Source organism: Paracoccidioides brasiliensis (genome assembly GCF_000150735.1).
Source record: "Paracoccidioides brasiliensis Pb18 unplaced genomic scaffold supercont2.18, whole genome shotgun sequence".
Taxonomy (NCBI): Eukaryota; Fungi; Ascomycota; class Eurotiomycetes; order Onygenales; family Ajellomycetaceae; genus Paracoccidioides; species Paracoccidioides brasiliensis.
Genome location: NW_011371375.1, coordinates 116,013 through 129,257, shown reverse-complemented (window position 1 = coordinate 129,257; position 13,245 = coordinate 116,013). Strand labels below are relative to the sequence as shown.

The 13,245-nt window shown below is 44.1% G+C and overlaps 5 protein-coding genes across 5 annotated transcripts; 3 read left to right on the top strand and 2 right to left on the bottom strand.

The window, feature by feature from the left end:
• Window positions 1-160: 160 nt before the first annotated feature.
• On the bottom strand, window positions 161-1,701 carry PADG_08470 (uncharacterized protein; the record flags this gene model as incomplete). Its single annotated transcript, XM_010765514.1, has 2 exons — window positions 161-1,262; window positions 1,328-1,701. 2 exons carry the CDS (start codon window positions 1,699-1,701, stop codon window positions 161-163), a joined length of 1,476 nt encoding a protein of 491 aa, XP_010763816.1.
• An 838-nt stretch (window positions 1,702-2,539) lies between these two features.
• Window positions 2,540-5,221, top strand: PADG_08469 (uncharacterized protein; the record flags this gene model as incomplete). The annotated part of the gene is made up of 3 exons (XM_010765513.1): window positions 2,540-3,092; window positions 3,145-5,139; window positions 5,211-5,221. 3 exons carry the CDS (start codon window positions 2,540-2,542, stop codon window positions 5,219-5,221), a joined length of 2,559 nt encoding a protein of 852 aa, XP_010763815.1.
• Window positions 5,222-7,609: 2,388 nt separating this feature from the next.
• Window positions 7,610-8,360, top strand: PADG_12458 (uncharacterized protein; the record flags this gene model as incomplete). The annotated part of the gene is made up of 3 exons (XM_010765528.1): window positions 7,610-7,735; window positions 8,257-8,265; window positions 8,331-8,360. 3 exons carry the CDS (start codon window positions 7,610-7,612, stop codon window positions 8,358-8,360), a joined length of 165 nt encoding a protein of 54 aa, XP_010763830.1.
• A 1,224-nt stretch (window positions 8,361-9,584) lies between these two features.
• Window positions 9,585-11,042, bottom strand: PADG_08468 (4-hydroxyphenylpyruvate dioxygenase; the record flags this gene model as incomplete). The annotated part of the gene is made up of 4 exons (XM_010765512.1): window positions 9,585-9,719; window positions 9,789-10,146; window positions 10,238-10,297; window positions 10,381-11,042. The coding sequence occupies 4 exons, from the start codon at window positions 11,040-11,042 to the stop codon at window positions 9,585-9,587; spliced, it is 1,215 nt and encodes a 404-aa protein (XP_010763814.1).
• A 1,318-nt stretch (window positions 11,043-12,360) lies between these two features.
• Window positions 12,361-13,137, top strand: PADG_08467 (uncharacterized protein; the record flags this gene model as incomplete). Its single annotated transcript, XM_010765511.1, has 1 exon — window positions 12,361-13,137. One exon carries the CDS (start codon window positions 12,361-12,363, stop codon window positions 13,135-13,137), a length of 777 nt encoding a protein of 258 aa, XP_010763813.1.
• Window positions 13,138-13,245: the final 108 nt, after the last annotated feature.

Below are 13,245 nucleotides of genomic sequence, written 5' to 3'. Positions count from 1 at the left end.
GAAGATCAAAAATGTATAAGAGGAGAAAGTAGAGAATATGGATAGTTAAAAGAAAAATGGTTTAAAATTACACTGTACATGAAGAAGAGATTGATTTACAGAGGCTTGCACAACCTCAGAATATGATCTTCAACTCCAACAAACGGGGGAGGGCCAGAATCTATCGACCAGCAACAGTCTTAGGTGCGGCGCTCTTGCTCATCTTTGCCGCCATCTGTAGCAGCCGTGCAGTGCGCGATGGATGCCAAATTCTGCTCCCAAGCACAAGAACCCATGTCAACAGGAATAAACTACCCGCTTGATGCGCTGAGGCAAGGTGAATGGGGACCAGGTATACGAGAGTCGAAATTCCTAACGAAGCTTGTAGGAACGTGAAGCCAACAACGCCATGCATGCCCTTCTTTGCAATCTTGGGTAGTAACTGTTTGACATTCTGCGAGAAGCGAGTATAGGCCCACAAGCCCATTACGGAAGAGAAGGTCGTCATGGCTAAGATGCGATGGTTGAGCTGGACGAGTGATGGGTTCTCGAGCATGTTGCGCCACCAGAGGTCTGATTTATCTGCTAGTCGGGAGTAGTGAGAGGAAAAGAGTTCAGAGGTGGGAGGCACGAAACCTTCTCCCATGTAAGGGAATTCGTTGTATATGAGGCCTGCGTCAAGGCCAGCGACGAGACCGCCGGACATGGCCGTAGCAAAGACGAGAAGGGTAAGTCCGGCAACGGATTTGCGAAAGATGCTGAGTTTAGGATGGCGAAGGGCGTTGAGGATTTCGATGCCCTTGGAAGGGTCTGCAATAAGGCGGTTAGAGCGTAGGATTGCCAACCCGTTCCACAGCATGGCGGTATAGCAGAGGAAGGCTGAGCCCAGATGTGCGGTTAATCTGTACTGGCTGACTCTGGGATGGCTACCGGGAGTGAAGAGGTCATCTTTCAGTCCTGACTTAACCATCCACCAACCAATGATGCCTTGAAACCCGATCAGGCCGGAAATTCCCAGTAATCGGATGGACATAGGCTTGGAAACCCTCTTGGTTGCGACAAAGTAGGCCGCTGGTAGAACAAAGGAGAGACCAACGAAGCGGCCCCATTGTCTGTGGATCCACTCCATGTAGTATATGAATTTAAACTCGGAGAGTGACATATTGGGCCTCAGGACTTGGTATTCAGGGAAGGATCTGTATTTCTCGAATTCAGATTCCCAGTCGGCCGTGTTGAACGGGGGTAAGGAGCCGGTCACTGGTCTCCATTCTGTAATACTCAGTCTGGTGTTAAAAACGTAGGTTAGCAAACGTCCTCTGTCTGGGCTAAACGAAACAGAAAAACAAACCCGGATTCTGTTAGCCTTGTTAAACCTCCAAACACAACAATGCCAAAGACAGAGGCAGCGCTTCCCAAAAGCCAGTAAGCCACAACTTTGCTGCTCACGTCGGGATATTTGGAGCTGCTGGCGGAGGAGCCATTCGTGGTAAACTTTGCAGCGGAAGAAAAGAATGATAAGTTTAATATTGAAAGGTCTTGTTTGCGTGTTGCTGGAAGGAAGGGGGCCATTCTGGTGCTGTTCTGGAAGCGGTGCATGCCCATCCATCTTCGCGAGAAGTTGCGGAACTGAGCTTGATTATGATGTAGGCATTGACTGCAGGTGAAGAACTCCTTTGAGAGACGGGGAGCCAGGCTCCTGAACATAGGAACAGCAGAGGCCATTGTGGTAGCTGGTAGCTCGCAATGGATCCCCCCAAAGCATGCAAGTCATACAGCAGTTGTATATTGGTAATTGTTCTCACAGCGTATAAATTGAAGTTGAGGTTGAATTCCCCGATGCTCTGAGTAATCTATCCAGCGCTGATTGGATACATTGACTAAGTTAGTTTACTCGATAGCCTCTCTCTTAGTCATCCGTTGCTGGTTGCCCAACGCTTTTGTGCCTGACGCTGAGTGTGGGCGGTTAAAAGAACAACGTTGACGCCGTTGTTTGGCCGCATAGAGGGGTCAAAATATGCCCATTGACAAGGAGTGAGCATGGCTGCTGCAGGGGATACATGTCCGCGGTGGGGTCAGACGTATCCCAATTGCTCTGTTGTCACTGTGATTTTCACCTGCTGGTCGTCCTTATGCCTTAACTACTTCTTATGCTCGCTGTTAAATGACTGACTGGCACCATTTCAACCCAAGTGAGGAATAACTCTGACTTATGGTTCACTCCGGTTGGAGGACCAGGCAGATATCTCTCCAACGTTCCTCCAGTTGCTCTCCCTCCTGTTGAATTTAAAATTACTACGGAACCTCACAAAATAAATTGCCCCCCGGGGGGGGGGGGGGGGGTGTGGTGGGATATCCCGCCTGCATTTGCTCTATTTTTGACTTCATCAGGTAAACATATGGGGCCTTGGATATTTACAATTTGTAAATTTGGCTTCTATTGCTCTTTTTCACCATTTCTTTATTCTTAAAGTATAGAGAGTTTGTTACTTAAGGCAAATGCGCAGGGAGAAACAGAAATACATTGATGAGTGGCAGAGGTTGATGCCTCATTCCATCACCAATGACAACCATCGCTATAACAACACTTTGCCGTTTTATAGCGATGAAGACCATCAAAATCATGATCCTTTCCAGAATCCCCCAAAGACTGTTGTCATCTCTCTCTGTAAGACACCAACAGCGTGTTTTCCACTCCAAACTCTCCAAAGAATGTTTGTTTTTCCCTTCATCCTCCGTCTCCTCCAAAACTCTCTTACCCCATCCAAGTCATTTCTGTCCCATCCAGGCTATCACTGCATTGATATCTTCTTTGTCAAGAGGCATATGCGTCACGCGTAACCGTAGGTTCACATCGCCTGCAAGTCCTCAGGTGCTTCCCAGAGTTATCCGCAGCCAGAGGCCTAGACGAACACCAGTCAAGGCCTTATCTGGTAGCTTGAAAACCCCATCATCGGAGTGGCTGAAATTGATGCGTTCACACCAAACGGTCGAACAAACTTCCGGAGGCATTCTCAAGTCCTGCCCCTTTGACGTTATATCTGCTGGAGCCGCCGACATGGACGCTGATCCATTCATATCCAGCTCGGCCACACCAACTCGTTCCAGCGATCACGGTAAGGTATTCTTCTTTCTCTTTTTAATGACTGGTTGTAATATCTTCGGCAGTAGGGGGACTTGATGAAACTGCTGTCCCAGCCACGAGCACAGTGACCACTCTGGCACCGGATGTGATATCTTTTGGTCACTTTGGAGGCTATGCACCAGATATAGAGATTTGGGCATTTGGTGCGATTTACCTCCTGCATCGTTTTATTATTGGACGCAGCCCTTACTTTTATGCCATGTTTGCTGCTGGATGGGCAGAAACTTGGGGACGGGCCATTACCATTTTTCCCACAGAGATGGATGGAAACATTACAAAGATGGGCTTTGACGTTGCGCTAGGGTATCTGTATGGCCGCTCCGTCTGCTATATGGCTAGACTTGATCCTGTCGGGGTATTTGCGACTTGCCAGTGGCTGGGACTCCCTGAACCGATTAATTGGGCTGGCCAATACATGATACGCCACTTAGATGACTCTACAATCCCTTATGCCCTTTCCATTTTCACTAGATCTTATTACGGAGTAGATGGAAGTCTGGTCCTGGAATCTGCCAAGACTATGCTTCGTTTACGTGGAACCGAAACGGATGTCATGCTATGGACTCAAATTCCTGCTGAGATGGTAAGAGAAATTGTTGGCGGTGATGACTTTTACGTTAAGTCTGAGTTGAAGAGGTGGGAGTATGCAGTGGCTATTCTTGACCACTCTCTAGAAGTAACAGCCGCGAAACTACGAATCCCCTTTTTGGACGACAGTCGCACAGCCCCTGATCACGTTAAGCGCGAATTAGACGGCATCCTTTCCGACCACCCTATGGAAGCTGACACGTCTAATGACTCAAACGCTGATAGCCAGTTTTCGGAGGACATACATAACCAGTGGTTCAGCCTTTACATGCACCCGGACGTTCTTCCAATCCGACAATTGATAATCGAAGATATTGGATATATGCACATTCCTTTTGCAAATTTCCGCCGCATTCAGTCGGATTGCGACATCTTCGGGGTGCACACTATTCAGCCTGCTGTACTGACATCGTCTATTTTGCAGGCGTTAAAACTTGGTCACCTGGTGGATAGGGCTGAAGGAGTCCGCCTCAAAATGAACAGTGGCGAAGTGGTGTTTCTTAGTGAACTCCCCGCAGTCCAGCGGTCACATATTCATCGCTTCCACTTGCAATCTGGGCTATCGCTATACTCCCAACCCGGGGGAGATATGATAACCCGCGAATATCCTGTTGTGAGTGAGGATAACGTTATAGCAGCTTTGCCAGTTACTCAGAAAGTAACGGGGCTTATTACCGAGGTGTGTAAGTATGGATGGCAGAATGGATACCTCAGCAATCAGATTGCTCTAGGATGGGATGGCTACCGATTTCCAGTCATGGCTCCTTCTCCTAAATATAGCCCATTCCCTCCATTTAGGTTCTGTGCTAGTTTTCCTAACCCCATCCAGCTCACTGATAAACAACGGCTGTTCTCAACCCCTTTCTGGTATGCGGGCGCCTCATGGACCATTTGTCTCTGGAATAGCCTCAACGACAAAGAGAGAAAGATAGGGATCTACCTGCGACGCATGTATGACGCCCGTCCTGTCGTACCTTCTTTTGACGCGTGGAGTGCGCAACTCAATCCTCCTCACCCCGACTACCATGATCCGCTTACCCATATATCCGGTCCTGACAACACATTTGCAAACGCTGTGCACGGTTCACATGGGCGTCTCCGCCAAAAGAGGAGACCAGGCAGGAATATAGGCACGCTCCAAACCGTCATGACCCAGTTCCCAAATTCCCTCGTGATAGCCCGCCGTGAAAATGATGTTGCTTATGAACTCCCATACACCGACTATCGCCCAACTGCCACTGCGTACTTCAAACTGTATTCCAATATCGCCTGTTTAGGACCTCTTGCCTCCTTCCAGAGCAAGCCAGAGTTGTTTCGACTCGATAAGTGCTGGGGGTGGGATGTTCGCGTGGAACCTAACATAGATCCGCTGTGGAATCTTTGTGGGAACCCACAGAGCGGGACGCAATTGAAGATTTGCTTGGTTATTGGTGAGCTGGCATTTTTTTATCTCTTTTTTTTGGGCGCAGGATGTGATCAACTGACTTTTATCCTTTGTTAGGTGTTGTGTGAAGAAGAAAAATCGTGCTATCGCTACCACCTCACCCCCAAGTGCCAATGGTGTTTCCATTTATTCCTTGAGTTTTAATTTTACTCTCCACGCTTTGATTCCGCTGATTCTCTTTCATGACTCCACTCCATTTTTCCATTTGCTCATTTCTGAAAGTCGTCCAACTTGGAAGACCAACCCTATTCCATGGGGGTGTTGAAATCCCCTTTTCCCTTCATTTTTTTTTCTTTTTCTTTTTTTTTTTTTGGCAGCGAATATTTCGCTCAACTAATTCTTCCATTTAAGTTGACTTACAATTTTCTGTTCCTCGGTTTTTCCTTCCACTTGCAACACCGCTTGTCTGACCGCTTCGCCCCGCATTTCACTTTTCCCTTATCCCCGGGTGAATCCCGCTTTCAACTTTTCCAGTTTCTGATGCGATGTCAACTGCATATGGGAAATTATACAGCCCTCTCTTTATTGCATCACTCCTAACAGGTTTGTTTGGCGAAAAGTCGCCTTCTGTCCTTTCCCCACTTGTCAGTTTGCCATCCCTGTGGCCACTAGTTGTTCCATGCTAATTTATTTTTTCTTCTTTCCTCCCCGATCCCTTTGTCGGCGATATCTACAACAATTCTGCCTTGTGAAGAAATTTGGCTGTGACTTTTTTTCTTGTATATGTCGGAATGCTCCCGCCGTGTGTTGCCCAAGCCGCTTTACTGTATCCCTTTCTACGAGATAGACTGGTGTTGATGTGCATGCTTCCTAGTGCAAACATAAAGGGAAAAAGAAGAAAAAGAGAGAGAGTTAAAATCCGATAAATACATTGCTTGAGTATATACCGGCTCCGTTCCAGTCATTGGAGATTGCACGAGAAAAAGAAATGATTAAGCGAATACAATTATTACAACTGCCCATCACAAATGACCCCCTAACTCAACTGCCCATAAATCCAACTCCAGACTCAACCCCAGGCTCACCATCCCATGTCTCCATAATCCACCTCTCAAAGGTGGGCAGGCTATGGAAAAGCCTCAAGTTTAACGTCAGTCGTACACGGAAACTCTCTATACGAGTAGCAGTAGCATGTCCGTTGAAACTACATATCTTCATTCCCTATCCCTCCACGCTCGCCCAGCGAAAACACAAACGGCGCCATGTCTCCATGTTAGCCATGAACAACCATCCCTAGGACATTGGTGATAAAGTTGAATTGCGTCTAAAAAGACCCGATGCGCCAATTGCAACTGTGATTTCCTGTCTAATCAATCGGATGCACCATCCACCAAATTATTCAATATGCCAGCCACCTCTAGCAAAGTTCTGAATCTCAAAAGAAGGTAGGCTTTTATTGCTATTAAAGCCTGTGAAATCAAGCAAATTTCAGCTATTCAAGTCATTGCTGTTAGGCTCAGCGCCCGACCGAGCCCGACCGAGGCCCGGGCCCGGTTAGACTCGACGTCGGATTAAGCTCGGCGCCCGATTAGGCCTAACCCTCATCACGTGACAACGTGACCATGTTGTTATAACCTGGGCAGGCCCCAGCACCCCCTTTCATCCCATCAAGCTTAGTATTCTGTTATATAGCAGTTAGCAACACAGAGAGTTTCCTTCTTATGCAGCTCGCATTCGCTCCCTAACAATTGCTAAGATGTACAATATTTCGCATTATACTTCAGCAAATAGATTAATAGTCAAATTTTATACACAATATTTAAATCAAATTGCCAAAAACTAATCTTTATAAAGAAGAACTTTTAGTTTGAAAAAAAAAAAAAATTTAATAAGAATTACCTGAACTAATAGTTTTATTAATAACTAATTAAATATTAAAAAAAATAAATTAGCTTTTATATAGTTGCAAAATACAAAAATAATAATTATATTTGAGATACTATAGTTAGATTAAGATTTACTTTTATTATAACTAATCATATTGAAAAGTTAGCTGTATTAAAGTTTAAAATATAGTTAACTAAATAGTAATATTTGAAAGACTAATTAATAAAATAATTTAAAACAATCTGAACTAATTAGTTATGAAAAAATAATATATATATATAAATATATATAGCTATAAAATATATTTAATAAATATGCTGAGACTTAAATAAATAATAAATATGAATTATTAACTATAAATAAATTTAACAATTATACAGCTAAATTTGATAAGTTTTATCTAAATTATATTATTCAATAGTCTTAACTAGTTATATATCTTTTAAACTTCTTTTATTTACTAAATGTAACGGGCTAGTCGCTGAGAACAGCTGAATAACTAGCGCTTATGAAAGCAGAACAATTGGCAACCGGCCAGGGCTACTTACCGAGGACAACGAGCTTGAATACGAAATAGAAGAAATCCTCAATGAACGAATGAACCACCGCCGCCAAAAACTGCTTGTGAAATGGACTGGCTACGCCCAACCGACCTGGGGGCCAGGTCCGCGCTGGAAGACACCGCCGCACTCACCGCGTATGGAGCTGCCTCGATAGCGCCGCTTCGATCGTACGAAAGGCGGAGCCTGATGAGAGTTAGGGCATAGCCCTTTACACTACAAATACTAAATTCTTCTAATTAGTTGTTGAATAATTAAGATAGCTGCTTATAGAGAGTAACTTATATTCAATAGAACAATATTTAAAAATCAGAAATATTATTATTTAATTCATATTGAATAAAATATCTATAGTATTTTAGTTAAAGCTAACTGTGAGTGAATTTCACGTATAAATTGCTATCAAATTTTAAATTGAAAATTATATAATTATTTTAAGTTTAGATTTAAATACTCATTATTTTTATTTTTTAACTATAAAGTTTTAGATATAGTTTTTTAATTATAAGCATGTTTAAATACTAAATTTTTTATATAATCAACTTATGTGAAACTTTATATTATAAATTTGTCATAGTTACTAACTCATATGTAATTATAAGAAAAAAATTTAAAAATATTAAAAATTAAAATATTATTATTATTATTATTATTATTATTATTATTATTATTATTATTATTATTATTATTATTATTAAAATATTAATTTAATTTAGATAATCAAAGTTACTATAAAATAATAGTAAAATTTTTAATTTAAAAATTATTATTTTTTTTAAATTAAAAATAGATCAGTTCTCTCAACAATTTACAACTTTAAATAATTAAATATTTTAATAAATATAAAGTAAGTAAATAAATTAAAACAAGAAAAAAATTTAAAAAAAAATCAATTTAATAAAAAAATAAAATAGTAGATGAGTAAACTACTTTTTAAATAACTATAAACTTTTTAACTTCAATTAACATTTTCTAATTCAACCATTAGATCTGTATCTAGATAAACATTTTAGTTTAAGTTATAACTAAAGTGAATTAAAACCCTTTTTCTGTCTTAGTAAAGTAAATCAGATTTAAATTGATATTTTTTAAAGAGTCAACTCTTGTACCTATATACTTTTATAGTATTGATAAATTTATATCTATGATCAGAGATGATAAAACTTAACTATATATATAAAATAAGCTTTAGAAAAGATTTTTATAAAAGCTTAGTATTTTATGCAGATACAAAGTTGAAGAATAGTAACTTTTTTTTTAATCATTATAATAACTATAATATTCTCACAGCTATTACAGTGTTATATTATGCCCCTTATGCTTACGGCAAAGGGCAGACATGAAAGAATGTGCAAAGCTTCTGCTGACGAAAGGCGTTGCAAATGGGAATTTGGCAGATGAAGGGCAGGGCAAGGAGTGATGGACACCAGTCGAAAAACAAACCACGACTGTCAAGGGAATGGTGGAGGATGAGCATGCCTCCTTGCTGCCTGGGCGGCTGGCAATTTATTCTCGTCCGAAGAAGAATGTTAACAGGTAGTTAACTAATTAACTAACTAGTCAATTATTACGGGAGGAATGGTCAGAGGCTGTTGCTGCGCAGATGATCGAAGATCCAAGCGCTGAAGGCCACTCGTTGCATCCAGATTAATGCCACCCCTATTTTACATTACTATTTATATACTTATTAAATTTTTAGCGTGGGAGATGAAGCATAGATTCAGGAAATTAATGTCATTGAATAAAACCAATCCCTTCACTCTGCTCAAAATGATCTGTGGTCCGAGCTGCTCTGGTGGAAAACTCAGCTGGAACGTTGAAAGTGCGTTGAAAACAATAAAGCTATGTACGCCGCATAGAAATCATCTAACTTGGTATCCAAAATACAGGGAAATGAAGGCAGCAAGCAGAGCAGGAAGATATTGAATATATATAAAGTTGTAAAATTGAGAAATCAGAAGAATTGAAGGTGTGCTGCTCACACTATTCCAACTTGGATTTAGTGGTGGAAGCTTTTGTCGACAGCTCCAAGCGACTCCCTCCTTTAAACCAAATTACCCCGCAAGGCCTGCTCGCGCTCGATAGCCTCGAAGAGAGACTTGAAATTGCCAGCACCAAAGCCGGAGAAGTTATGGCGCTGGATGATCTCCACGAAAACGGTGGGACGGTCCATGAGGTGCTGCAGTCATTCCATCAGCGTTGAATTCGGTGGTTATAAACCGGAAACACCGAGATATGTATATCTTACCTTGGTGAACAGCTGCAATAGATAACCCCCCTCATCGAAATCAATAAGAATATCCAACTTCTTCAGCATCTCAAAGTCCTCTTTCAGCTTCATCCCGCTGCGCTCCAGACGCTGCTTCATTTCTGTATAATACGTCTCGGGAACCTTGATAAACTCCACACCCCTGGCTTTCAGGTTGGTGATGTCGCGGATGATATCATTTGTGCGCAGGGCGATGTGCTGGACACCGGCACCGCTATAGAAGTTGACGTATTCTTCGATTTGGGATTGTTTTTTTCCCTTTGCCGGCTCGTTTATGGGCATTTTCACGCGTTCGTTGGGCGAGGCCATGACGATGGATTTCAGGGCGGAGAATTCACTGAATTGAGGTTAGGGGGGAAAACCCTTTCGATAGAAGAGAAACAGTTAGGGGGGGGGAGAGAGAGAGAGAGAGAGAGAGAGTGACGTACGTGCAGATATCTTTGTCGTCAACGGACCAGAACCGGTGGAATCCTAGAGCCTTCTCATAACTGAGATTCGTTCAGCAGGTCTTGCTTCTCCTTTCCCCTCCATCTGAACAAACATGCAGCAAGAAATCAGGGGAGAATCTTACTATTCGCAAACTTTCTCCATCTCCTCCCAATCCTGATTGCCAACGCAATGATCAACATGTTCCAGGATAACCGGAGGCAGGAGGCTCGAGAGGGGGTCTTTGGTATGCTCCTCACGGTATCCCGGAAGGAAAATGCCCTTATACCCAGATCTTTCGACCAAGGTATGTGTTGTATCTCCGTATGTCTGTATAGTAGCCACTCTGACCTGTCCCTGGCTGTCCTCCAGCGTCTTGATACTAGAAACAACCTTGGCCCCATTCTTCACGGCAGCATTAAACACGGCCTCCACGTCGTCCACCTCGAAGGCAACATCCTTGACGCCGTCGCCGTGTTTTTCGAGATGCGAATGGATCTCCGTTAACAGAGTTTGTTCCTCGGGGCTGAACTGCGACAAATCATCCAGCGACCTCAGGGGGGAAGTGAGGACGAAGGTGATATCACCGTTCCCAACGACATGCGAAGCGACGACTCTGGACCCGGTTTCTAGGCCTCTATATGCGATCCGCTCGAAGCCCATGCGGGCTGTGTAGTAAGCAGCAGCCTGTTTGGCATTTCCGACATACCAGTGGACATGGTCGTATCCCTTATAGCTGGAGAGGTCGTTGTTGTGCTGCTGGGTGTCTCTAGTGGTGGGTGGTGGAGAGACTGCGATGGGCGCCATGATTGTGATGTGTGTCCTTTATATTTTTTTTTTATATTTTTTTTTATTTTTTTTAAGTTTCTTTTAATCTTGCTAAATGAAACTCTCCAGCCTATAGATATGTATGTTTGTATCACTCCGCGTATATTATAAATGGCATATGAAGGGAGGACGAACAGCTGCAGAAACCCCGAATGACTGGCCAAGAGCTCTTTTATATATTCTCTAAGCGGGACATTCTACAGTGATTCTTATTAATAATCATAATAATCATCATAATCACAATAAACATGATAGTCAGAGATTGCATATCTCTATATATATATATATAACAAAAAAGCGGAACTTCGGTGAAACCTTGGAACCCTCCTCTTTGGAATCAATCAGCGTATTGTAGTTGTATAACCGCTCAGCCCGCGCACCAAAACCCACCCACGACCCAGTCGGCAACTGCCAAAACATCGAATTTTCATAGCCAACGGAAAAACTGCTCATTCCCATTTTCCTGTTTTTTTGCCTTCCTTTGTCTCGCCTTGGTCCATTCCTTGCCTGCGATATTCCCCCCTTACCATCTTACCATATCCCTTCCCTCCCCCCTCCTCTCCCCGGGCCCGTCCGCCCCATGAGCCAATGCTTTTTTCGCCCGCGATCCCGCCAACTGTGTTTGTCACCAACCTGTCGCCAACTAAAACCATTGCCCCTGGTCCGTTCGATGATGGCTAGTGTCGGCGCTGGGCCCAGCGCGCGGCTATTGCCGGAGGGCATTGCTGCGCACCAATCACCGGCCGCGCTGAGCACCGAACCCATCCTTGGGTGGTTGGCTTGGCCTGGCTCATAATCCGCGGTCTTCAACCCCATACAAAAAGTAGGTAGGCGGCGACTGCCCAGCTGGAAGATGGCCCGTTGCCGCTGCCATCTGCAGTTGTAGCTGAGAACTTTGTGATTGTGCACAAGAAGACCCCGAACATCGAAGGAGGACGGCCCCTGCATACCCTATAACTGTACCTATGACTGTAGCCCTATTACTATACCCCTATAACTGTAGCTATAACTGTAGCTATAACTGTAGCTCTGACTGTAGCCCCCTATTGCTCTACCCCTATAACGGTACCCAATAACTGTAGCCCTATTACTACATTACATCCCTATAACTGTACCTACTACCCCCTAACCCTAACCCTAACCCTATTACTGCATCCCTATAACTGTACCTGCTACTACTCTACCCCTAACCCTAACCCTATCTCCCCATAATCCCGTCTTGCTATCCAACATCTATATAGAAAATATTATACTGGATTGAAATTCATTTGATATAGCTACAACGACGTTAACAACAATGCCTTCCGCAACATCTGTACTCTCCGCAACCCCCTGCCTCTCCTCCAACGACTCCGCCGTTCTCCAGGCGCTATTCGACGCCGAATCATCCCCCGCAAACGCTTCAAACGGCATCCATCTCGACCCGTCCCTCCCCCAACAGCTCCCTGGCATATCTGCCAGTGATCTCTCAAAACTCCAAGCAGAGGAACTCGCTGCAATCAAGCCCTTGCAGCAGCGACAAGAGCCGCGACAACAAGATTCTGACCCCGTGGCAAATGCAGATGCAATCCGCACGGCCGTGTCACGGCTCACAGCCATCATCGACGAGAATCCGCAGTACCCGTCCGCTTATATAAACCGTGCGCAGGCCATGCGGATGCTGGTGGAGAGTAGCAGTCCCCAGAACATGGAGAATGCGGATTCATTGGGCAGTCAGATCTTCTCAGACTTGTCAACGGCGATATCTCTTTTGACTCCCTCCTCCTCTTCCTCCTCCTCCTCCTCCTCCTCCTCCTCGCCAGCATCATCAACGATATCCCTCTCACCCCTCCACTCCCGCATCCTTGCAAACGCACACACCCACCGCGCCTACATCCTCTACAGAGCTGCGCGATCCCTAGCTTCGTCGTCTGCATCTGCATCTGAATCCTCATCTGGCACCAACATCCACTGCTCCGACTCCACAGATAGACAACCTGTGTTTCCTCCCCGCAGCAACTCCGCAACAAGTCCGCGCAGCATCTGGAGGAGATGGAAGTATGGGATTTCCAGCTTGGCGGCGCCATGGGAATGACGTTGCTATGAGATGTCGGTTAAGACAAATCCGTATGCTGAATAATATGTGCGGCGGTTGTTGGTGTATGCTGATGAAGAAGGTAAATGTAGAGAATGGTAGGAAAAA